Source organism: Pogona vitticeps, chromosome 1, assembly GCF_051106095.1.
Source record: "Pogona vitticeps strain Pit_001003342236 chromosome 1, PviZW2.1, whole genome shotgun sequence".
Classification (NCBI taxonomy): Eukaryota; Metazoa; Chordata; class Lepidosauria; order Squamata; family Agamidae; genus Pogona; species Pogona vitticeps.
Genome location: NC_135783.1, coordinates 81,429,681 through 81,455,086, shown reverse-complemented (window position 1 = coordinate 81,455,086; position 25,406 = coordinate 81,429,681). Strand labels below are relative to the sequence as shown.

General features: G+C 41.2%; 1 protein-coding gene and 1 long non-coding RNA gene across 13 annotated transcripts in view; one reads left to right on the top strand and one right to left on the bottom strand.

Annotated features, from left to right (window-relative positions):
• The window catches only part of MAP7 (microtubule associated protein 7), a 140,404-nt gene that overhangs the window by 90,181 nt on the left and 24,817 nt on the right, over positions 1–25,406 (bottom strand). For 6 of the 12 annotated variants that reach the window (XM_020779400.3, XM_078383330.1, XM_020779413.3 and 3 more), the window contains exon 1: positions 18,474–18,843. The exons of the other annotated variants lie outside the window; for them this stretch is intronic. In XM_020779400.3, the coding sequence (XP_020635059.3) occupies positions 18,474–18,606 (133 nt within the window). In that variant the 5' untranslated portion in view covers positions 18,607–18,843. Of the gene's footprint in view, positions 1–18,473; positions 18,844–25,406 lie in introns of those variants that run through there. 12 annotated transcript variants of the gene reach the window in all.
• The window catches only part of LOC110071777 (uncharacterized), a 56,407-nt gene continuing 49,759 nt past the window's right edge, over positions 18,759–25,406 (top strand). The window contains exon 1 of the long non-coding RNA XR_013540606.1: positions 18,759–19,346. This is a non-coding gene — a long non-coding RNA (uncharacterized LOC110071777). The remainder of the gene's footprint in view (positions 19,347–25,406) is intronic.

The window sequence follows — 25,406 nt, the reverse complement described above, 5'->3', positions numbered from 1 at the left end:
AGTGAGCACTCAGGGTTGGTTTCCTTCAGAATGGATACGTTTGTTCTCTTTGCAGTCCAGGAGACTCTCAAGAGTCTCCTCCAGCGCCACAATTCAAAAGCATCAATTCTTTGGCGGTCAGCCTTCTTTATGGTCCAACTCTCACTTCCATACATTGCTAGTGGAAAAACCATAGCATTGACTATACAGACCTTTGTTGGCAATGTGATGTCTCTGCTTTTTAAGATGCTGTCTTGGTTTGTCATCGCTTTCGTCCCAAGAAGAAGGTGTCTTTTAATTTCATGGCTGCTGTCACGATCTGCAGTGATCATGGAGGCCAAGAAAGTAAAATCTGTCACTACCTCCATATCTTCCCCTTCTATTTGCCAGGAGGTGATGGGACCGGTGGCCATGATCTTCTTTTTTTGGATGTTGAGAGAGTGGAGAGTACAGCCAAGAAATCAGAAGGAGACTGAGACTAAGAAGGGTAGCAAGGAAGGAATTAAAAAAAAAACACATCAAATGTAAGAAAGTGTCACTAGAGACCAAGACCAAGACCATCCGTACCTTCTATACCAGATCACCATATGTGGGAGTGAAAGCTGGACATTAAAAAAAAAAAAGCTGACAGGGAAAAAAGTTGATTCCCTTGAAATATGGTGCTGGAGGAGAGCTTTGTGGATGCTTTGTATTGTCAGAAAAATGAACAAGTTGGTCCTAGATCAAATGAAGCCTGAATGATCTCTGGAGGCAAAAATGGGCCTATCCTACCTTGGGCCCATCATGAGAAAGCAGGATTCTCTGGAAAAAGACAAAGATGCTGGAAAAATTTGAAGGCAGCAGGAAAATACAACATGGATTGAGCCCCTAAAAGACCCATAGACTTGAGTCTATGAAACTGAACCATTGAGGACAGGATATTTTGAAGAGCACTCATTCACAGTGTCACCATAAGCCATAGGTAACCTGACAGCATCTAACAATGCGAACAACAAAAACTAAAATCTGCAGCTCTGTATCTGAGGAAGTAGGACACAGTTCACAAAAGATGCTGAACAAATGTTGTTAGTCTTTAAAAATTCTTTTTCTTTTGCTCTGTTAGATTAAGGCAGTTACCCTTCAGTTTTTCTGACTAAAACTCTTCTACCATCCCCATCTCTCAGATAGCCAGCTACCCGTGTTTCTTTGTGGAGATCTTAGTATACTTCAGGGCAGCAGAAACAAATTGTGTTTTAAATCAAGGGGCAAACATGCATTTAACAAAATAATAAATTTCTTAAATCAGAAAAAATAATTATAAAACTGGCAAAATACAAGACATATATTCCTTTAGTTCCAGCAATCTATTCCACTATTCCAAGACTAAACAGGCAAGCTGGATTGCATCCTCTTTCGTTTATTCATTCTAGCTTCATTATAGATTTGAGTGATTCGAACTTTAACAGTACAAAAGATGGTTACACTTGATAGTTTTTTTAAAATACAATTTGATTTGTTCTGGGGGCAGGTTAACAAAGGTTTAGTCAGGCACAGCATCCCTCTTGAACTGAACAGGGTTGTCAGGGTTCAGACAAAATGATGCCATGGGTGACTCCTATCAATACATTCTGCTAATCTGCACACAAAGGCTACCTTAATAATTCGAAGAATGATCTAGGGTGAAGGATCAATGGTGACAGAAAACTGGGATGCAGAGCAATGCCAGGAACCTCATATTAGATCCCATGGGGGAAATGCACAAATTAGGTTGAGGCACGAAATATCAGTGGTAATGAGTGGCCATTTAACTTAATTTTTTTTAAAAAAAGCAACAACACCCAATTAGATAAACATCCTTTGATGCTTCACATGGTGTTATTTGTCCTTTGGATTGAATGGTGTATTGGCATTTCAATTTTGTTATGGCTCACAGCCACATGACCAGCCACCACATTGAGTGAAATGGTAGGTCTGAACTTCTCTTCAAGTTGACCTGCTCATAAATGGTGCAGTGCTCAAGCCATGCAATGCAGGACAGTTATGGTTCATCTTCTTTAAGCATTTATACAAATTAGCTCATCTAAATCCAACTCAACACTAACAAAAGTGTATCTAAGTTCTATCACCCCAGCCTTTCTGGCTTCACAACCCCATACTGGATTGTCTTCACTTCCCAAATAAGTGCCTTCGATTTCACTCATCTCAGTTTTCTATGTTTACATTTACTTGTCTGAATGGAGAGATGTGCTAAAGAATTTAGAGAGCTTGATAAGTTATTTTTTTAAAGAGTAATGATTTACACTTAGTATTCCAATGGCTCTTCTAATGGCATTAGTTAACTATTTTTGAAGTTAATCTCTCCCATTTCACAAGAGCGAGTAAAATAGTTACATTTTAGGCATTATTGAGGGGAGTGAGAACATGGCTATGTGGTGTGGAGCCAAAAAGGTTGGTTTGGGTTTTTAGTTACATAAAAACCCATTCATCTGAAAACTATAATACATGTGAAGCCATTTGCCTGTAGTACAAACCATCTCTACATATTCTCTACCTTGTTACTTTAACAACAGAGCATGTGACACAGCATAAGGCAATACAAAAAAAGAAGCTTTTGAACCATGGGATATTCCTCTGCTGTACAGTGTGTAGGGCCACATTCATGTAGCTATAAAAATAACTAAAATATATGCTTATACTGCAAAAGGACTTAAGAAATGCCTCATGAAGTTGCAGCTGTTTTCTAATGCATTTGTGACTTACTGGAACCAGTTCTTTGTAACTAATTATTCTGAAGACCCAAGAAAACTTCTACATCCAGCTGGTATTACAAGAACCTTTTGACCCAATGCTTCCTTAACAGAGCGAAAGACTATACTGTTGTTATTAAGCAGGAACACCACAGCACAGTAAGCAATCTTCAATTACCAGAATGCCTCAGGAAATAATACAGGATGAGTCATGCTGATGGCTACATTAATTTTAAAACAGGCAAGTCTTTAGATATTAGCATCTAGCTCTAAAGGAGAAAAAAAAAGTTCAGCATTACATGGGTCTGCAAGTATTTCATAAAAAGGAATCCATTCTGCATCATAAATAAAGGCCTGTCTGGCTCAGGTTCCTATATTAGGTCACATATGAGTACATGCCAAGAAGAGAGACGTCAGATTTGCTTCTTGTCAGTTGCTGCAATCATTTAGTAAGAGTAGGAGCTACAGCAAAAGCAAGAAGGTGGCATGAGATATACATCATTTGTACTTATCGTACATGCTCCAAGAAGCACTAGCAAACATTTATTCTTGTTTTTTTTCCACCTCTGTAATAGGCGGAAGTGTTTTGTGGCTATGGTATAACATTATGTTCTATTACAATATACAAATAGGGCATTTAGAAACAAAATCAGTATTTCCAAGTTTCAGATATTACTGAGTAGGCAAGTATAAGAAATAGCATGAAGCTTATTAGCTCTCGTTTATTATGCATCTGACAAATCTGACACTAGTAGATATTTTTCTCATTATACATTGAAACTTCCATGAACACATTCACAATAGTAAATTTTTAAAAACAATTATTGAGAAATAATCAAAGAGAAATAAGAGCAGATTGCATGCATTTAACAGAGTAATATATAATACTGTGCTTTAATCATAGGTAAGAAAGACTACATTGAGAACCAGTGCACAGGGATGTTGGCAAGTCTTTGGGTCTGAGTCCAGAGTTCAAGTCTCAAGTCTTGAGTCTGAGTCTTGAGTTGTTTGTCCCCTGCCTCCCCCCCGGAAAAATGACCAGGGACTTGGGACTCAAACCCAAAGGTTCAGATTGCGCATGAACCACCCAGCTGATTAGCTGGCGCATGCACAGAGACAGCAAGCCTGGAAGTGCCACCCTACCCGCTGCTCTTTCTGTCACCCTCCTCAGAGGTAGCAGGACCTGCTTTCTTTCCAGGAATCAGCCTTTGCTTCTGTGCATGCGCCAGCCTATCAGCTGAGCAGCAGGTGGATGGGCGGAGGCAGCAGCCAGCTTCTGGAAGGGAAGCCAGGCCTGCTGCCTCTGAGGATGGCAGCAGAAACAGTGGCAGGTAGGGAGGCCCATCCCTCATACGGACTTGAAACGTGACTTGAAAAAAATGGCTCCAAGTCACAAGCAGAGTCTGAGTCTTTTTTAAAAAGACCCAAATCAACTCCAAGTTGAGTTGCTGGTATGACTTAAGTCAGACTTGACAGTGAGTCACAACTCGTGAGTCCCCATCCCTGCTATTGTATATAGTGGATAGAGTGCTAGATTCAAATTCACAAGGCTGGGGTTTAAAACACCCCTCAGCCTTAGTGAAGTAAGAAACTGACTGCAGGATGACAATCTTGAACCACTCCTTGAACATTCCACATACCTTGAAAACCATATGAAGGTCACCTGAATGCAAAAGTGACTTGATGACACACAATAACACATCAGATTTGAGCTTGAGACCATGGTAACAGACTCCACCTTTCCTCTCAACAGCTTGATGTGTTGTAGATGGTGTACATGGCCAGATATAGCTCCCTTGCTCCTCCTTAATTTATCTGCACAGCAGCTTTGTGAGGTAGATCAACCTAGTTCAAGGCCACCCAGTACATTTCATGGCTCAGTGACAACTAAAACTTGGATCTTCAAAGACCCAGTCCAACACATTACACAGGATACTATCCTGTCTCTCCACACAGAACACTTTTATTGTCTCTTATTATGCCAAACACATTTTCAACCAATTAGAAGATAGTCTGCTCTGGTTTTCTGAATTTCAGGCAAGAATTTACCTATTTATTTCTCAAGGAAATTCTGTATCATGCCAAGTCACTTTCCTGACCAATACAACTGAAGTCTTTTTCCTTTACAGCATAGGTCGGGAAACAGGGATAAATTACCCCAAATGGGGTAAAAGTGAACATCCTGGGGGTAATAAGCACAGTGCTACCCCCTCCCTCCCACCCACCCCACCCTCTTCAGCCAAACCTCAAATTGTAAGCCACCTCTCCCTGTTACGTCCTTGGTTGCAGCAGGGAATTTGTAAATCCTCCGTTCATTCAGAGATCGGAGATAAGCCTGCTTGATTGGTTACAGCTGTGGATTAGCCCCAAGCAATCAATCAATCAATCTGGGGTTTCTGAATGACTGTTTCCTCCGGAAGTGACTGCAAAGAAGCAGGAGGGGGGAAAGGATTTATTTATTGCAAGCAAGGGAAGGAGGGAAGAAAGGTTTGAGAGACCGAGGACTTCATCAAGCTTATTTAAATGTATGTAGAAAATGGAGGGAGGGAGAAAATGGAGGGAGGATGGGTGGGATGGATGGATGTGTGTGTGTGTGGGGAGAGAGTGAGTGAGAGACTGACTCAAAACTATGAAAAAGAACAGGGAAGAAAAAGAGAAACCTTGAATTAAGGCAGTGTGGGGGGGGAAGGGTGGCTTTTTAAGGTGCTGTCTAGGTTTATTATTGCTTTCCTTCCAAGAAGTTCTTTAATTCCTCCTCACTTTCTGCCATGCTTTTGCGTAGTCAATGAAGCAGAAGTAGATGTTTTTATGGAACTCTCTGGCTTTCTCCATAATCCAGCGCATGTTAGCAATTTGGTCTCTAGTTCCTCTGCCCCTTCAAAATCCAGCTTGTACTTGTGGGAGTTCTTGGTCCACCTACTGCTGAAGCCCAACTTGTAGGATTTTGAGCATAACCTTGCTAGCATGTGAAATGAGTGCAATTGTTTGATAGCTGGAGCATTCTTTGGCATTGCCCTTCTTTGGGACTGGGATGTATTTATTTATTTTATTTATTTATTGCATTTATATGCCACCCATCTAGACATAGTCTACTCTGTCGACTGATCTTTTCCAGTCCTCTGGCCACTGCTGAGTTTTCCATTGATGTTGATTAAAAAAGCACACTGGTCCTTTGATATTGGGCTGTGGCATCAGTGTGGGTGACATGGCCTTTAGCCTGGTTTGTTCCTTTTTGCACACCACACATAGAATGATTAAAGTGGTAGGGAAAGCCCCCTCCCCAATTCTGCATTGGCTGTCTCTAGCAAGCATGTCATTGCTAGCACCACTCTGGTAGCCACTGATGATGATTAAATCCTCTGTGAGCTAGCAAAAATTTAATGCAACTTGCTAGGCATGTTGGACAACTTACTACTCCCTATACCACACCATGGCTGGAGTGCAATGTGTTCCAGCAAAAATAGTGCTCATCTTTATCAAATTTGGTGCATCCTGCTAGTTCGGTACACAACCTGTGTAGATTCAATAATATTTTTAATTCAAATAATGTATGATTTCCTTCCTTTCGAATCAAGGGGGCAATGTCGGCGTATATAAATTTTTGGGGGGTAAAAGGTAAAAAAGTTCCCTGACCCCTGCTTTACAGTGTGACTTTCAGCCACTCTACATACCATCTGTTACCTGCATAAGCGCATCAACCTGCCTTTATACACAGGAACAAACTGTGCAGAACTGTGATGCAATCAGACAGCTGGCAAAAGGTCTTTTAATTCCTGCAGTCACCAGAGACACTGCTGGATATGGACACATGTCTTCAGTTTGCAAAACGTATTTTTCTCTCACCACGTGAGTGTCCCAGTCACCAGTAACTCTGCTAACCCTTAAGCATACTTTGTGAACCACTATTTTCTCTAAAAGGGGTGTGTGTGTGTGTGTGTGTTGGGGGGGCAATAATCATTCCCATTCCGAAGTGTCAACACAAAATTCTTAGCTGTGTGGACAATTCTCTTATTTTATATGGTAGCTGCTGATTTACACTTTTCTTTTTAAATAGTAGCTTAGGTATTTGATAAAACAATGTTCCCAGGCAGTTTCCGCCTCAATTCACTGGAGCTGTCAATGTGATAAAAGCTTTGAATTAAATGGTATGGTCAGCACAGGCTTCAGAGATACATATTTACCTTGTCCTTGAAATGTCTTAAACTGAAAGAGGCTGGAAGCACACACATATAGACAGATAAATTTAAGGTCCATCAGAAGTCACTGTTCAGGACTCTAGTGATAGCAATTATAGTGATAATGAAATCAAAAGCCTACTTTCTTACTCCTCCATACCCTTTTTTGCTAGGCCTGCTCAAGACCTATTTGTGGATATACGTAATAGGAACACAAGTTGCATCTACTTCCTTCAGCGGGTTGGCAACCCAAAGAGAAGCTGCTGGGAAGAATGAATGTAGATTGCTAAGAAACCTCTTGATGATGATGGCTGTGTAAAAATCATGTACCAGCAGGGACCTTATAAACTCAACAGAAAGTATCTGACAAAGGTATCTGCCACAAAGGTTTATAAAGTGCAAACAAGGTGAGACATTAATTGTGTAAATGCAATTAGTGTGCACAATGAGAAATAAAGTCCACACATAAATAGCAAATGGGGGGGGGGGGGTGAATGACTGGGAGAGAGTGGAAGAGATGTGACTTCTCCCCTAAAATCATGCCAAAAATCGCCTCCTTGTGCAAAAAGTAGATTTAGCAAAGTGATATTTTAAATGTGAACCCGGGTGCATATGTACAGCAATATAAGTGGGCATTATACAAATGTGGTGGGAAAGAGTAGACAAGCCAGATACTTACCCCCATTTCTTAAGCATCAACAACCTTATGCAGGCAATGTCACCCCAAGATATTTTGTTGAGATGAAAGAAAAAAATCTGTCCCTCCCCCCCCCCCCACAGTTCACATATAACAGCTGCCTAGACTGGCTGCCAAGTACTATTTGAACACTGGCAATGGAATTCAGACCTTTTCAGTACACAGATATACACAGCCCAGGAAGGTTGTATGGCAGACTCAGTTTTGAAAGAAACAGCTGGAGAGCTCCTGTTGCTGTTGCCTCCAATGACTGAAGCAATCGCCTCTTTCTACTTAATGACAAGACTAAAGTGGGGACAGAGCATGTACAGGGACAGGCAGTCTGCATCCCAAATGCCCCTTCAACTTGGATGAGCAACCCCTAAATCTCTGGGGAATGCCCTTACCCATCCCTGGACCTTCAAGTGTAATCTCCCTCCCACTACCTTGATCCCCTGAAAACAGGGGAAGTTAACTGAAAAAGATTCCTTGTTCTCTCTAATGGCCAGTGGCTGAAAAAAATAAATAGAAAAACATTGAGGAGTGCTGAGGAACCCCCCAAAACATGGCAGAATTGCTCCGAAAATCCCCCGATAGTGGAAAGGAATGTCAGATTGAAACAATTCCCCACCCCCAAAAAAACAAATCGTATTCGGGTAGCATATAAGCCCTTAGGGACCACATCTGGGCATCCATTTTAGATCTTTATACAGTGGTGCCTCGCAAGACAAATGTAATTTGTTCCACAAGTAGCACTTGCGAAAAGCGGTTTCCCATAAGAATGCATTGCAATGCATTCCTATGGGAACCTCGCAAGACCAAAATAATTCATTTGTCTTATGAGGCATCAATATTGCGGAAAACATTCGTCTTGTGAAGCATGGCCATAAAAGAAGCCATCTTGTGAGGCACCACAGCGATCGAAAAACCATTCGTCTTGTGGGTTTTCCGTCCCGCGAGGCGTTTGTCTTGCGAGGCACCACTGTATGTCGACCACAAAGACCTTACAGTCATTGTCTGAACATAGTTACAGAGCCCCTGTCATTGTGAATCCAGAAAGGTCAGAAAACAAGCTTAGAAGTTCCGACAGAGACCTTTCAGTCTCACAATGCAAGGTCTCTGGGGTAGCCAGAGGCACTGGTAGGTGGGGGCTTGCTTACAAAGATCTCATCCTCACTTCAGACATATGCTAATTGCAGGTGAATGCCTGCACAGCTCATTTGCATCAAGGACAGGTCCAATCTCATTCTGAGCATTTCTGACAACTTCTGTCTAGCATCTGCCCTTCACATCTCAAGAAAATGGATACAATATATTACTCAATTACAAGTCAACTTAAGGCACACTGTCCCAGGGTACGTTTATTTGTATTTTGTTACGTTTGCTTCCCACCTTTTTTCCCAGTGTGCTCAAGACAGTACATATGACTCCCTTCCTTTCCCATACCCTCCAACAACCCAGTGAGGGGAGTATGGCTGACTGAGAAAATGTGATTGTCTCTATGGATTCTCAGGATTCAGCAGGGAGATGAACCTTCATCTCATGGAACCCTGCCCCACAGCTTTAACAAGTACAATGCACTGGCTTTCAAGTATTGAGGAAGGGTCCTGCTCTAAGTTACAGCAATACACTTCCATTTGCTTTTAAAGAAAAAAGGGGAAGAACATGGTCGGAACAGCTAAGACCCCACCATTCTGCATCTGGCTGCTCTTATTTTAAGCCATTTATAGACAGCTTCTTCCATCTGGTATTTGTATGTGTGTGTTTGCTCCTGCAGCTAGACTGACAAGCATAATAATAGCAGCACTCCTCCAAACATTTAAAATTAAAAGAAAAAGGAACCTGATTTCAAAAGAAACGAAAAAGCCATATATTTGGGGGGGGGGGGGGGGAAGGATGTGATCCAAAGGTCTAATCCCTTTGTGAATTGGTGCCATACAACATCTAAGAACTGTATTTTATTGGCTGTAACAGTAACCATCTGCACATAAAACAGAATCCTTGTTTCTCAATTATCCATATTCATTTTGCAGCCCTCCCTTGTAGCCTCATTTCAACATAATCCAATGAAAGGGAGCATCTGCTTATCTAAATATTGTGGATTCCCCTATTGCCTCTATTTTTTTTTTTTTTTACCAAAAGACACTTTGGATGTACAGCACACCAAACTTGACTGTCACTGCACAAATGTGAATTTATAGTGAAATCACACATATTTAAGTGCAAATAAGTCTCACTATATTTAGTGCAATTTACGACCTAATAAGTATGTTTCGAATTAAAGTTTTAGTCTTAGGTACAGCTTCTGTGAGCAGAATCAATAGGGGTGATCCCCTCCTTCTCCACTGCAGCACCTGCCATGCATTCCCCCAACTTGCTCTGACGGCTGAGAAACCTACTGAAGCCCATTTTTGAGGAGCAGCAACGGCTACAAGAAGAAAGGATGAGAAAGATTCATTGTGACATTGCCTGTAGGCCTTAGTTCGTGTAATTTCCAAATCTTATAAAATATAAGGGAAAGGAATGATAAGATCTTTCTATTGTTATATGTAAAACCAAAGGTGATAGCATACACACAATGCAAAACATTGCACTATGACAAACGTTTAGGGAAGGAAGGAACCTTGAAGGTCAATGTATCGCTAGATCAGTGGTTCCCAACCTTGGGCAACCCAGATGTTCTTGGACTGCAACTCCCAAAAGACTTCACCACTAGATGTGCCAGCCAGGATTTCTGGGAGTTGCAACCCAAGATCACCTGGGTTACCTAAGTTTGGGAACCACTGAGATAGATCGTGAAAGAGATCTGTGGATCGTATAATCAAGTTGTTTAGATTACCCAGGAGATACTAATCTAGAGAGGAGACTGATCCATTCTCTCTGATCCAGAGCTTGAAAACCCTTTAAAAATTATAACTCTTAAAGTCTGTTGCTGGCTATGGGATTCTGGGACTTGTACTCTTAAAAATAACTTCCTCGGCTTCTGATTCAGCATGTTATTGCTCATGTTAGGATGTCCATTTGTCCTACATTTGCTCCAGCTCACCCTTGGGTAGGCTGTCCTAATTTTTTGTTGCAGAGTTTTGAGTTTCTGGCAGAATTTTCTTTTTGCTACATAGTAAAAGTTGAGAGGGGCATGGTGGTGCTGCAGGATAAATCGCAGAAGCATCTGTGCTGCAAGATCAGAAGACCAGCAATCGCAAGATCGAATCCATGTGATGGAGTGAGCTCCAGTGACTTGTCCCAGCTCCTGCCAACCTAGCAGTTTGAAAGCATGTAAAAATGTGAGTAGATAAATAGGTACCACCATGGTGGGAAGGTAACACCGTTCCGTGTCTAGTCGCGCTGGCCACATGACCATGGAAACTGTCTACGGACCAACACTGGCTCTACGGCTTGGAAATGGGGATGAGAACCACCCCCTAGAGTCAGACATGACTGGACAAATTGTGAAGGGGAACCTTTACTTTTACCTAAAAGTAGAGAGATTCCTAGAGGAGAATAACTTCACATTCCCCAGCGTCAACCCCTTTCTCATTAACTAACCTTAAAGGGTACCGTTGACAACAAAAAGGAATCCAGAAAGTATAAGTTCATGGACACAATATTTGCAATGTTGTTGTTTAGTCGTTAAGTCACGTCTGACTCTTCGTGACCCCATGGACTAGAGCACGCCAGGCCCTCGTGTCTTCCACTGCCTCCCAGAGTTGGGTCAAATTCATGCTGGTCGCTTCAGTGACACTGTCCAACCAGCTGATCCTCTGTTGTCCCCTTCTTCTCTTGCCTTCACACTTTCCCAACATCAGGGTCTTTTCCAGGGAGTCTTCTCATGAGATGGCCAAAGTACTGAAACCTCAGCTGCAGGATCTGTCCTTCCAGTGAACACTCAGGGTTGATTTCCTTCAAAATGGATAGGTTTGCTCTCTTTGCAGTCCAGGGACTCTCAAGAGTCTCCTCCAGCACCACAATTCAAGACATCAATTATTCAGCGGTATGAGAAGAGAAGACTCCTTGGAAAAGACCCTGATGTTAGGAAGGTGTGACGGCAAGAGAAGAAGGGGACGACCGAGAATGAGATGGCTGGACAGTGTCTGCGAAGCAACCAACATGAATTTGACACAACTCCGGGAGGCAGTAGAAGACAGGAGGGCCTGGCGTGCTCTGGTCCATGGGGTCACGAAGAGTCGGACACGACTAAACGACTAAACGCACATGATAGCTATGCATTGTTTGCACCTTACTATACTTCCAATAATAAGGTGCAAACCATGCATAGCTATCATAACCCACTTCTGTGTGATGTGCTATCTGTATTGTGGAAGAGTTAGTAGGAGTGGTCCTGCTCATCCTGGTAACGTAAGGTTTAGCAACACCTTTCAGTTCACTAACCCAGGACTGGAAGGACAGGTTATTCCATTATGTGAAGGGAGGAGGATGAGATTTTGAACAATAGAAAGGCACAATAAGAGCTTTATGAGTAATTTGAACTAATGCAGTTCCTGTGGGTGTGTTGGGGCAGCGAAAAGAACTCTTCCTGTACAGAATGAGGCCTATCTCTTGTTTCAAATACTAAGAAAAGCCAAGGTAACACACATTTACTTTCCAATGTCATCCTGATCTAGACAACTTTGGCTGTGGGCCTCATTCTTGGAAAGGACAACAATTTGAGAAAACAATTCTTATGCACTGAGTTTTTGACAGATACACTTTGGCTCAGCTAGGAAAATAAAAGTTTTTGTTTTTAACTGTTTGCTTTCTTCTGGATTTCAGCATCCAGAATGTGTGATCCTTTAGGGTGCCCACCTATATTTATTAACTTTGGAATAAAATGATCAAAATGGGGCATATTTCTGAATAAATGTGAATATAATTTGCTCAGTGCTCATCTTCCAGTATGCATGTTTGCAAAACCTGAAGAGCAATATAGGAAAATAGATCTGCTATCTAACTCCACAGAATTAGAGACTCCCATCCCAACTCAGCTTCCTCTTAACATTTTCAAAACAATGAAGGACCCAAAGTATTGTCTTAAAAATATCTTCCATTGACAGGATAAACTAAACAGGATAAATACCCCCACATTACCATTACTATGAGAACACCAGATGCTAAATCTCTGCCATCATCACAGACATCCCAGTCATTTGTTGAAGGAGGAAAAAGGAGGCATAACTCTGCAAAGTGGGTGAGTGGCAGATCTAGCACATAACTTGACTATCCTTACTATCAATTTTTCATTTTCCTAATTTAGCTTGCCTCATTTATTCTCAAAGTATTTAGATGTCCATCTTTTTTGCTTACTATTACACAGAACTCCAATATTTAATTATGGAAGCCAAGCACAAGTGAGGCTTGTGATACAGTGGTTAAACTGAAGCACTGCAGTCAAAAACTCTGCTCATAACCTGACACGCTGAGGAAGCCAGCTCATGGTTGACTCAGCCTTTCATCCTTCCAAGGCTGGTAAATTGAGTATCCAAGCTTGCTGGGGAGGGGGCAATGTTTAGCCTCCATAATTAAATTGTAAACTGCTCAGAGCATTTTAAGTTCAAACTAAGTGCTCAAATTATGGTACTTGTGGGGTTTTTTAATTTATGTTTTTATAACTTAAAAAAGAAACAAGTGCCCTAGTTTGGGTTCTGAGTTTTGTGATGGATATCTGGATGTTGCTGTGAATATCTGGAAAAAAGTATACATGTATCTGTACATGAACTTCCAGAGTGCCTAATATATTAAAATCTCAATTTTCTGATAACAGTTGGCAACTTCATATGAAAATGAAACCCTATTGGGGAAAAACATGTGAGTGAAGACAATCCCACAGCAATTTACTTCTCATTGCCTGCAGTCCATTGCATGGTCAAGTATGTGAGTGGATACAGAACTTCCTCCCCAACCTGAGAAAGCTGAGGAGCTCAGCAGCTCGGCAGTACAAGCTCCATTGCTCAATGGCCTATTAACACTGCCTAGGACCTACACAGCAATATGTGAAATTTTGTGTGTATAGAGTGTAAAACATTTAGGTGGGGTGTAGCAAAAGTAGACATGGAAGTGAAAGAGTTTTTAAAAATGAGGCTTGAACAGCAGCTTACTAAAAATGCTGTAAAACAATTAGCCTACTCTCCAGCTGAGCACAGTCACTCTACCATAACATTTATGACAACTGAACATGTTTTACAAATGATAATAAAGTGTAAACAAAGGACAGAATTGAAATTGTACTGAAATAAGTAGAACATATTGATGTTAAAATGTGTTAATATGATCATAGAACTTGCACCCTCTGTAACTACAGTACTCTGGTTTTACAGGACCTTGATGTAACAACTTTTACAGGCCTTTATTTCTCCAGGCTTTGCAAAATTTTAGTCAAAACAATGATGGTACTGTTATAGCTGTGGCCTGCCAGATTTCAAATTTCAAGCCCTTGTAGTTACGGAAAGTGCAATAACAATAGATGGACATACACCATTTTGGCATTATGGACTATAGTTGCATCTACAGGTAACAATATAAAAAGTGAAGGGCCTATTGGGAAATACAGTGGTGCCTCGCATAGCGATCGCTCCGTAAAACGATGAAATCGCTTTGCGATGGACTTTTTGCCATCGCAAGAGCGATCGCTTTGCGGTGGTCCCTATGGGGAAAATTCGCTTTGCGATGATCGCAGGGAAGCAATCATCGCAAAGCCCCCATTTTCAGCCAGCTGATCGGCAGTTCCAAAATGGCCACTGGGTAAACAAAATGGCCGCCCACTGTTTTGCCTTGCTTTAGAGGCACCGAAAATGGCTGCCGCAATGGAGGATTTCCGCATAAGGTTAGTTTTTAAGCCCATAGGAACGCATTAAACGCATTTTAATGCGTTTCTATGGGCTTTTTAAAATCGCTTAGCGATGAAATCGCTTAGCAACGATTTTTGCTGCACCGATTAACATCGCTAAGCGAGGCACCACTGTACTTCAATTAATTCAAAAGATATCTGTAGTAGTGAATGAATAACCTGCTCAACACTCCTTGTTTTCAAAGTTTAAAAAAAAATCAGAATTATTTTCCCCTCCAACTGCTTAGTGACTGCTGACATAGAACAGACTGACAAATCAAAAGTGTCAACCATATGTCACTAGATCTGGTGTCCAAAGTAACATTCCAAAGTCAAGTTCCATTGAGTTGGAACTAAGAGATGCACAGAGCTTGGAAAAGTTACTTTCTTGGACTTAGAACTGCCAGAATCTCAGCTGGTAGTTGTAGTCCAAAAAAATAACCTTCCCAGGTTCTGAAGATTCAGTCCTGTGGTCCACTGAACATTGTCTGGAAGATTATATATCGGATCAGGAAGGCAACAGTTGGAAAAAATGGATTTAGATAAAGGGTTCTGTCCTAGATCATCCTTTGAAATTCAGGGATGTCATGCTTTATCAGATGAGAGTCTTCCAGCAAAAACAAATCTGTGATTAGCTTATTCAAGCTGCTTGCCAGGGACACTGCCTGTGTGTGCTGCTTCAAAAGTCACTGGTTTCAGCAGCAACTGAAAGCTCAGTTTTAATGTGCATGTATTGTCTGACGCTGTATATCAAAGAAATCAGTACTGTACTCCAAATCTTTGGTGCATGCGGAGTTCTAAGGACATATTTGACAGAAAGCCGAGTAGAAAACAGCTGTTACAGAGTCAAACAAACTTTTCATCTGCTTCAACTTAAAGATGACTATACTAAAACACACACACAACACAAAACAATACTGCAACCAAATACACTGGGAAACTGAACTTCATAGAGGACGTTGCATAAATAGCTTACAAGTTGGTCAGAATAAAGGCTTCACTGGTCAGTCAAGCAGCTGACATTCAAGCAACAATAAGAAACAAGCAAGCATCCCTGGGTTCATTATGCAGGACAAAGAACAATATAAGGTGATCAGCAATGAGTTTTCATTTTTGGCACATGAATAAGAATGTGAGCACTGGCATTTGAAGTGTCCATTCAAGGTGGATACATGATAGGTTTCGTCCTACTGGTGAATTTGTGATGATCTGAACTAGAATGATAAAAATTTCTGACTCCTGATCCTCCTCATCCACATCAAAATTATTCTTCCTCTTCCCCAAATTACACTCAAAAATATTTGGGGCAACAAGAAGTAGGATGTGTGTGAGAGAATTCGTGAATATGTGCACCTGCGTTTTGCACCATTTTGTAGTTGGTGGATCTTGAGGTGACAGTTTACCTATTAAAGATAAACTTGAAGGCCTATACAAATACGCAGAAATTATCTCTAAATGACCATATCGGAATACTGAATACATCTTCATTAAGACGGCTACAGGATGCTTTGTAGTCTTTTGACTATCTCGTACAATACCACCTATATTGCCATTAAATTTAGTGAAACAAAGTTTAAATATAGATACAATCAATCATGAGGTGTACTGGTGAATGACAGACGCTCTAGTTACTTACTGGCTGGATTACTGTAAAGTGCTCTATGTGGGGCTGCCAATGGAAAGTGTCAGGAAACCTCAAGGGGTCCAAAATGCAGCAGCCAGATTGCTAACTGGGGCGGGTTCAGGGATCACATAACTCCACTGTTACCAGGTACAATTTAAAGTGCTGGTTTTAACCTATAAAGCCCTAAATGGCCTCAGTCCAAGCTATCTCAAAGACTGTATCTCTCATTATGGGCCAGATCAGGTGTTAAGATCATCAGGAGAGGCTTTTCTCTCACTCCTGCCACCTCCTTCACAGGTGCGTCTGATGGGGACAAAGGAGACGGCCTTCTTTGTTGCTGCACCCAGACTCTGGAACTCCCTCCCACAGGAGGCCAAACTGGCCCCATCTTTGCTGTCCTTCCACAAGCAGGCAAAGACTGTTCTCTTCAGGTAAGCCTTCCCATATTCATTGTTTGCAATTTTAAATATTGTAATTTAATGATGTTAACCACCATTGTATACTCATTGTTTTCAACTTCAAATATTGTGTTTCATTGTGGTAAGCCGCCTTGGGTCCTTTTCAAGGAGAAAGGTGGAGTAAAGATATTTTAAATAAACAAGTAAACAAACAAATAAAACATACTTATGCGCTTTATATGCAAGCCACTCCAAGAATTAAATTGAACGGCAGCATAACTGCTGGATAGCTCAGTGGTTTGGGTATCTGGCTGTGGAGCCAGAAGCTGGGAGTTTGATTCCCCCTGATGTGCCTCCTTGACTGGGGCTAGACTCGATGATGCACGGCGTCCCTTCCAGCTCTGACGACGATGATATACATACTGTATTTCTGATTCATTTATCAGTTGCAGTCTTCACAAGAAATTACTTAGAAGTGAGTACCATTTATCTCAATGGAACCTATTCCCTTCTAAATCTGCCATGGCTTGATTATACATTTATGGTATAATTGTAAAACATACTGAACTTTAAACTGAAGCCTTCAGGGATATGTTTCTTCCTCCAACTAGGCAGAGAGAGGAAGGACATCCTTTGCCCTCCAATGTTCTTGTGTCCTTATCTGCTGGCTGTAAAAGGTGGAGGAGCAGCACAGGAGGCTCTAGGGCAGTCCATTCGGCAAGTTTACAGCTCTGAGCAAAATTCATTTCAACGGGAACACTGTCATGGGCACTCTGATACAGAAGCAAAGTCCAGATAATAGCCTGTGGCCTGGGCACCAGAAAGTACTAAGCCAAACACGTTCACAAAGGCTCTGTTGCTAACCAGCTCATTGGCTTCATGTTTACTTCCCCCTGTAACTGCAGAGAATATAATTTACTGCTTCTTAAATTTCTACAATGATTATGAAACACGCTAAACTACAGAAATAAAAACCTCAAATAGCTAGACTCAAGGGGGAAAAAAATCTAACAAGTACAGACATGAAGGACCCTGAACAGATTTTTTTACAATCATTTCTCAGCAAACATATAGACATTTTATAGTTCACAGTTTTAAAAAGGTAGACTCTTGGAAGTTAACTATTTAGTGGCTCAGATGAAAGTAACTATCACTTTCAAATAAACTAGCTCAAGATAAACATTAACACTATTTAAATCTGCAAATATTTGCCAAGAAAACTCTCCTTTTAGTTGACTGGCTGACTGAGAAAGGAAAATAAACAACCACTAAAATCAACAATACAAGTGAAATGTATAAAAGTCTAGCCTCCTTGGTAAATACCATCTCAGATTTGACAGCTGTTTTTCCATGATTTCAGAATGCTATTCAGAAGCAATTTCAACTTAATATCTTCACTTATTACAGCTGGCGATCCAAAGGATTAATTATAACAGTGCAACCCTGGTACAAGTGACAGCAAAAAAACTAATGGCAGGTAACATAAAACTAAAATTCTGGAAGAAGGGAAGATTTGTCATAGATGCTACAATAAGATATTGACAAGCATACTATTGAAAAACTTTAACTCCAAAGTATGGGGGTTTATAGAATCCAGTTTAAAGGTAGTAAAATTTTGGAGCCAAATTTTTAAAGTATTTGAGAACGTGTGTCCCTTATAGCAACCTATTGCAAAACCCCAGCAGCAAATGTCACATCGCTGTAGTTTCTTCTGTGAATCTCTAGTTTCTCCTTTTTAATGCCTTATTCTTCTTAGCATATACCAAAAGGAATACAAGAATCACTTTCCCTCTAAAAGCATGAACAGATCCATCTTTCTGTTACCATCATTTCATCTTTAACAGCCAGTGTGGCCAAAAAGTTAGCTTTTTAATGTGGCAAACATGTTAGAACAGGAGGTAGCTCATAACACTTAACAACTCAGAATGCATAAAACCAGTAATATTTTAGCACATCAAAGGAAAAAAGTCACTGAAATATAGAACAGATAGGTCACAACCGGTATTAGCAAAACGCGATTTGCTGAGCTACATATCCTACAGACGGCCCTGGTTGCCTGCATAAGCAACACATACCTTTGGGTCTCTTGGAGCGGCTGTTCTTTTGCTGCTCATCTTCCTCATTAATGGTAAACAGAACAGGTGTATTTGGCCGCACACCTGCCTTCTTGAGCCTCTCTTGTCGGAAAGCAGTAGCTGAACCAGGCATACTGCTGTTTTCTCCTTTATTCCACTACTCTCAGTTCCAGACCCCACTTTGCAGCTAGCTAGCTGCAGAGCAGCTTGTCATTTGTAAGAGATCCCGTAGGGCTAGGCAGCCTGCAAAGAGGTGGCAAACAGTTAACAAACATTCACTTGGCAGAAAAGGGCCTGCAGTCTCCTCCACCTCGACAAGGAAAAAAAAAGAGGACTTAATTAAAGGCCCATTTGTTCAGATGTCTCCTCCTGCTACTATGACGTGTTCAGTCAGATCCCATGTCTTCTTTCCTTTCTGATGCAGCACCTTTTCCTCTCCCTGTAGCTTCCTTACAGCTCCTGCACTCTGAAAGATTCAGCACGCAACCCAAGAGAAGAAAATATGATACGCCACCGTTAACAGTTGCCCTGACAACAGGGACATATCCTAATCAAAAGGAGGTCCACGAATGTCGTCTCCTCAGCTGCAGGAAAGCAGCCTGCCGGAATGTCCTCTCTCTCTCTCTCTCTCTCTCTCTCTCTCACACACACACACACACACACACACACACACACACACACACACACACACACACACACACTTTGCACACTGGCTGCTGAGGCAAAGCAAGCAGGGCCCGAAGAAAGGCTGAAACCACCTAGCAAGCTGGGCTGCTCCTTCTTCCCTCAGAGACGGGTGGAGAATGGATGGAAGCGATGGCTTACACAAGTGGAGAAGTTCTGAGGACAGGAAGCTGACAAGCCTCCAGGCAGGTACGTGGATTCTGCCAACTCTTCCATCTTGTCACACACCCCAACCACAAATGCATTACTGTACATCCGAGCCAGGAGCATCGAAGCACTGCTGGGATTTTTACAGCTTCACAGCAGCTGCTTGCCTTTTGCACTTCAAAGCCATGCTCCCACAGAAGGTGGGTGTCTTTTGGGAAGGGGGAAAAAATCTCAAGGTAATGTGTGCATGTTTTACATTTTAAAAGGAAGAGAGGCATAAAACAAAAAGCTGACTCTTTCTGTGAACAAGCAGTATTCCACTGGGCAAATGTTATATGTGTGACACAGAGCTTATTAGTAACAAAGGTTAGTGGAAACAATGTTTGATGCGGCTGGGACAAAGTACTACCACAGTTTCTGGCAAAGTATGTCAGTGCCCTTTGCTGTTTATGCTGGATACTGTATCCATATCCTCCATTTTATGGGTGGGCCTTTTTTGTTTATTATGTACAAGACTTTTTTTTTTGCTCCACCTTTCTACACTAACAACAACAAGAAAGAAAGCCAAGGCAGCTTCCAAAATTTTGTTTAAAAATGGCACAAGCGGGAAAAGCACATTGAAAGCAGTGATCCAATTAAAAAACAAACCTAAACAGCAGAGCAGATTTTTTCTTAAAGGGAGCGAGACAAAACAAATACATAGCAAACCAAATACTTATCTAAAAAGAAAAAAAATTCCTTTTTTTATAACAGTGGAAAACCATTAAATGAGGGGCAAGGTGAATCCCTTGGCACAGCACATTCCACGCTGAAGGCCGTTCACCTGGCCTGCAGCAACTGCACGTTAGGCAGCAACGGCACAAAAAAAAAAAAAGGGAGTCTTCTGCTAAATGCACAGAAAAAAAGTGGCCATCTATGTCTTAAATTGTTTCAGTTTTTGGAAATGGCAACCAAAATACTGAATTGCACCCAACAATTAATCAGCAAGGAAGGGAAATTGTGGCAGGAGCAGAATGATGTGCTTGTTCAAAAAGGCTCCGGTCTCAAGCTCGTATTTTGTCTTCAAGGCAACTGCTAGAGCTCAGAAAATTTGCTTTTTTGGACTACAGTTTCCAAAATCCCCTGGCCAGTGACTATGCTGGCTAGATGTTTCTGGGAGCTGAAGTCCACAAAGCAAGCTTTTCGGTCCTCTGGCAATCCTATACACAGTGCCTGACAGTACTCCAATCACAATATTTGAGATTCATGTATCTAGTTGCAAAGCCAGGGGTTGGGAGTTCAAATCCCCACAATGCCTGCTGGGAGAAGAGCCAGCCTATATGGCGTTGGGCAAACTGCACAGTCCCAAGGTGCCCCCAGAAGAAAGGAACGGTAAATCGCTTCCGTGTACCCAGAAAACTCTGAAGAGGGTCACCATAGGTCAGAAATGGCTTAACAACATGCAATTATTATTATTAATGTTAATAGAAGGAAGGCACACCTAACCACCCTCACTATCCACTGAAGGCTCTCAACCAGAAGGAACTCCTCAATTACTACGGTGGGACATTGCACCAAACCAAAGATCACAAAAAATAGCTCAGTCTCTTCCTTGCTGGCACACGCCTTTTTTCTCCAGCAAAGCTTTTCACACTAATTGAAGGAAAGACTAATTACAATTTATTAGTGATGGGGAAGATTAAGTTTGGTTTCATAATGGTTCAGGACAAGGCACATCCCGCCAAACATTGCTGGACATTATTTCATTTTCCCTCACTAACATTCATGGAGGGCCATGCATCCTTTGCCTTGATTTTACACCTAGCTTTGCAAGGCAGGCCTACACAGAAACACTGAAATAAGGCATCCTGCATGGGGCAAAAAATGCAACTAGAAGTGATTATCAAACATGGGACTCTTTGGATTACAGTTCCCAGAATCTCTGACCATTGGCTTGGCTTTGGTTTCTAAGAGTTGTGGTCCAAGAACATCTGGGGCCCCAAATTTAAGACCTACTGGGCTAGGAGCATCATCTTCAGCTCCAATAATTTTTAAAATGTATCTTCCAAACATTAGCTCTTATAATTATTATTATTTTTAAAATGTATTTCATAGCAGAGTATCATCTCCTTGTTTCCTTTTATAAACAATGATTTCCTGTTCTGTTCTCACTGCTGTCCTCAAAGCCGGACCTAAGGATTTTGCCAAAGGGAAATTCCTGCTCTTTTCTCTGGGAATTTGCTCCTTTGCAATGAGGAAACCTGGTATTGTGCAAAATAAGATACTTACACAACTTGGATACTTAAAGGTACAGAGTGAAAAGCGAAAACTGCCCTGCAAAATAACTGGGAAGAGTGCCATGCCTTATGACTGCTGTGAGAAACAGTGACATTACACTAGCTGTTTTCTGTGGAATGCATAATAATTTGTTGTAAATTATTTTTAAAAAATAATCAAATAAATCATACATAATGGAAAATGGGCAAAGTGAGGAACTGACATTTTCATGTATTCGCAAAGGCTTGCACAGCCGGGATCTAATGGTTGTTGTGGGTTTTTAGGGCTCTTTGGCAGTGTTCTGAAGGCTGTTCTTCCTAACTTTTCACCAGTCTCTGAGGCTGGCATCTTCAGAGGACAGCACTGTGCCGGCCACAGAACTGGCGAAATGTTAGTTAGAACAGCCTTCAGAACACGGCCAAAGAGCCCAAAAAACCCACAACATGACATATGCATGTCCATGTGTCTTTAAACCTAAGTTTAAAAGGTTGTTAAAAAGGCATGCAGAGCATATCCTAATCCACAGCAAGGTCTATTTTGCTACTCAGATGCTGCAAGATTAGCCCACTACTTCAAATCTGGTTTTGGGTTTAGACGATCAACACTAGGAGGAGGAGCTTCAATTCTCTATCATCTGTAAGAGGCAATAAGCATATAAATTTATAAATTCCAAGATTAGTACATGTGCATTGCATAAGTCCAAGTGTAACTTTCCATGCATTTTCCCCTAGTAAACAAACTGCCACTGCTGAAATTATCAGAGGTGTAGACAAATGTTGGTTTTGTGCATGCATGTCCCCCTCCTGAATTGTAGCAACAAGTGTGTTTACCAGGGAAGAATGGACAGAATACTACGTTTGGGCTTAAACTATGAACAGAACTTCAGTCTACATCTCATCCATAACTTAGGAATTTACTTTTAAAAGATAAGTAGTTACTATTTCAAGGCCTGGAAAGTAATAGTTGTTAATGCCTACAATTTTGAAATACAAGTCTTCCTTTCATCTTGTTACTGAAAAGTACATGAAATTACAGTACTTATTTTTTTAAAAGTAATTAATCATAATGCTACAAACTGGTGACCTGTGGTAGAAGGCAGGTAGGGGGACCATATATCTTATAATTGTATAAGTAAATAAACCTGTTTTAGTCACATTGCAAAAGGTGTAAGTTACCCTCCTGTGTTACAACTGTAACGTGACTTAGTTAAGTCTTAGTTATTGCAAAGAGTAATTAAATGTAAATAACTTATTACTTTTAATTAGTAACTTCCAAATTCTGATCTCATCCAAAGAAGAAAGGTGTACAGCAAAGTTGCACACATAGCTTATGCAAATCTCTCCTTTGCAGATGACACGGAATTGCTACCCTTACCCTCCTCTTCCTTCTGTACCTTTCATTCAAACTTCTGCATGAAGAGTTTGTTCATTTGATTTAGCTTTAGGGGCTGCTTCTAGTGTCCATTTTGCTCACTCAGGAGAAGTACTGCTGGCACATTATGTGAATAGACATACAGTTGAAACATGGGCACAGAAGTGTTCGATTCTTCTAGAGTAGCAAGGGCCAGCACTTAAACTGGCAGTAATCCTGCCAATATGTAAAGCAGCCCTGAACTGCTGGCTTTTGGAGGAGGAGTGTCATGTAGCGATTTGGTCCTTTCGAAAGACAGATCATATTCTGTTTGGAAGAATCAAGCTTCAGTGAGTGTTTGGACAAAGACTGCAAAGGAGAAAGTATGCTCTGTTTGCATTTTGGGGGGCAGCAAAATGAAAGACTACTTTTAGATTATAAACTGCCTCCTGCATAAAAGAAAATGCTGCCACTTTTTAGTTAAAGAGATACAATTATCTTTTATTTTCCTTTAGACTGATTGAAGCTACAACTAGAGGCACAGGAACAGTGACTTCTCTTGGCTACACCGCCCCCCTGCACAAACACACAGTTTCAGCACCCAGTGTTGCGGTATTTGCACTAGATAAGCAACATTTCATGATTCCCCTCTACAAGGATCAACACTTCTGAGCTAATGAGTTATTTTCAGACAAATCTCACACAGTACACAAGGCAGGTTTTCAAAACTGTAGCTACTGGGTATTTGCATGCATGTTTTCTGTGATTTTTTTTCTAAAGTAAAGCTATATCAAATTATTGGGAACATTTTTTCTGTTTTGAAATTATATTCCAGAAGTATCAAGGGTAAGATGTATGAATGCTCTCCTTTCAGGGAGATGCCTGGTCACTTCAAAGTACTGCATCTGTGGGGAAACTATAGGGCCTGTCTACACTCACTGGCACATATATGGATAGTTGATGGCATAGTTTGGATCGGGGGGAGGGAGACCTCATCTGCAGGTTTTTCTACTCAGAACCATCCATCCTTCCTTTCCTTTTAAAAGCTGTCATGCACCTTTGTGGCCCAGTAATAAGGCATGCAATCATTGTTTAGCCCGGAAATAGCAGCCTCAGCTTCCAATGGCCATCATGGATGAGAAAGTCAGGGGAGAATGACGGAAAGGAAGTAGGCAGGAGGAAAGCGAGAAGACGGAAAGTCTGCAGTTGTCTCTGAACACTCCTCTGTGATCCTTGTAAAATACAACCCCCCAAAATGCATCTCTCTTCCCTTCCCCCAACCCCTTTGCCAACCATCAAAACAGCAAGCATTCTACTAGTCAGTAATAAATGACAGATGGGATGATGGAATTCTGAGAGATTAAGCAAGCTCAGGGAACATTCATAGAATTCAAACAGCTTATGTCTCAGTATGGGAAATGGCTATCCACATGTAAACAAAAAGCACAAATTCGGAGCTAATTTTGCCTGCTCTATGCCTAGGTCTGTTGGGGCACCTTTCTTCTAAGCAGGACTATAGCCCTGTTATCTGTAATGTAGAAGACCCAACCCTGTGACACAGTAAGCTACAGAATAAGGAAGAAAATGCTTTGAAGGGAAGGATGCGGGCCAAAGAAAAACAGAATAAAACCCCACTGCTCATCCCTCACCAGTTTGGCTGCCAATGCTAAACAACAGATAACCCAGAAATTCAGTTTCTTTCAGCTCACAAACATGTGCACACCGTACAGCAGTGCTGTGCATGTGAACAAGAGAATGCATCGAACATTCTTGCGATGAATATGCACAGCCTCACCTAAAGGGACAGGTTTTTTTTTTCCAGCAGAGCAGAATAATGGCTCATATGTACAGCTCATTAATCTAGCTATTTCATCTGACCTTGTTTTCTGGATAAGAATGTATATGAGCAGCTAGATTTCAGAATAGTTCAGTAAGTCAGTTCATTCCAATGTTTTTATTAATCTTTTCCTATACTAATAAAGTGTATAAACATGGATTGAATGAAAATCCAGAAAAAGGGTTGCTATGAAGGAAGAAAAGCAGGCAGGGAACTTGTCTCTTGCTTCCCCTTCAGGTGGGGGCCAAACAGAAGGGATTTCTTTTTGCCATTCCAATCATTCCAAAATGAGAAGTTTAAAGTCTGGGAAAAAAAAAGGCTTTCATTCAATGTTTTCTTTGGCTGGATTGCTTGCTCTCACTCAGATTGGCAGGAGAAGATACTCATTTATTTTGGTACACCTTGATTGTCTCTCGATCACATCTTCAATGCATATTTCAGGAAGGGAGCAGATCCAAAATGGCACATGAACACAGATAATTACTTCCATCCTTCTGTGTACAAAATCTGTAACAAATGCCTCACCTCCTATAAGTGGTTACATTGATCTCAGCTATTCATGTGAACCCTGAGTCTCTTCCTTACTTAGGGATTTCGGTCTTTTACGATGAACACTTAGTGTAATGAGCTCACGGGTTTCCAGTCATGTCAGTTCATGT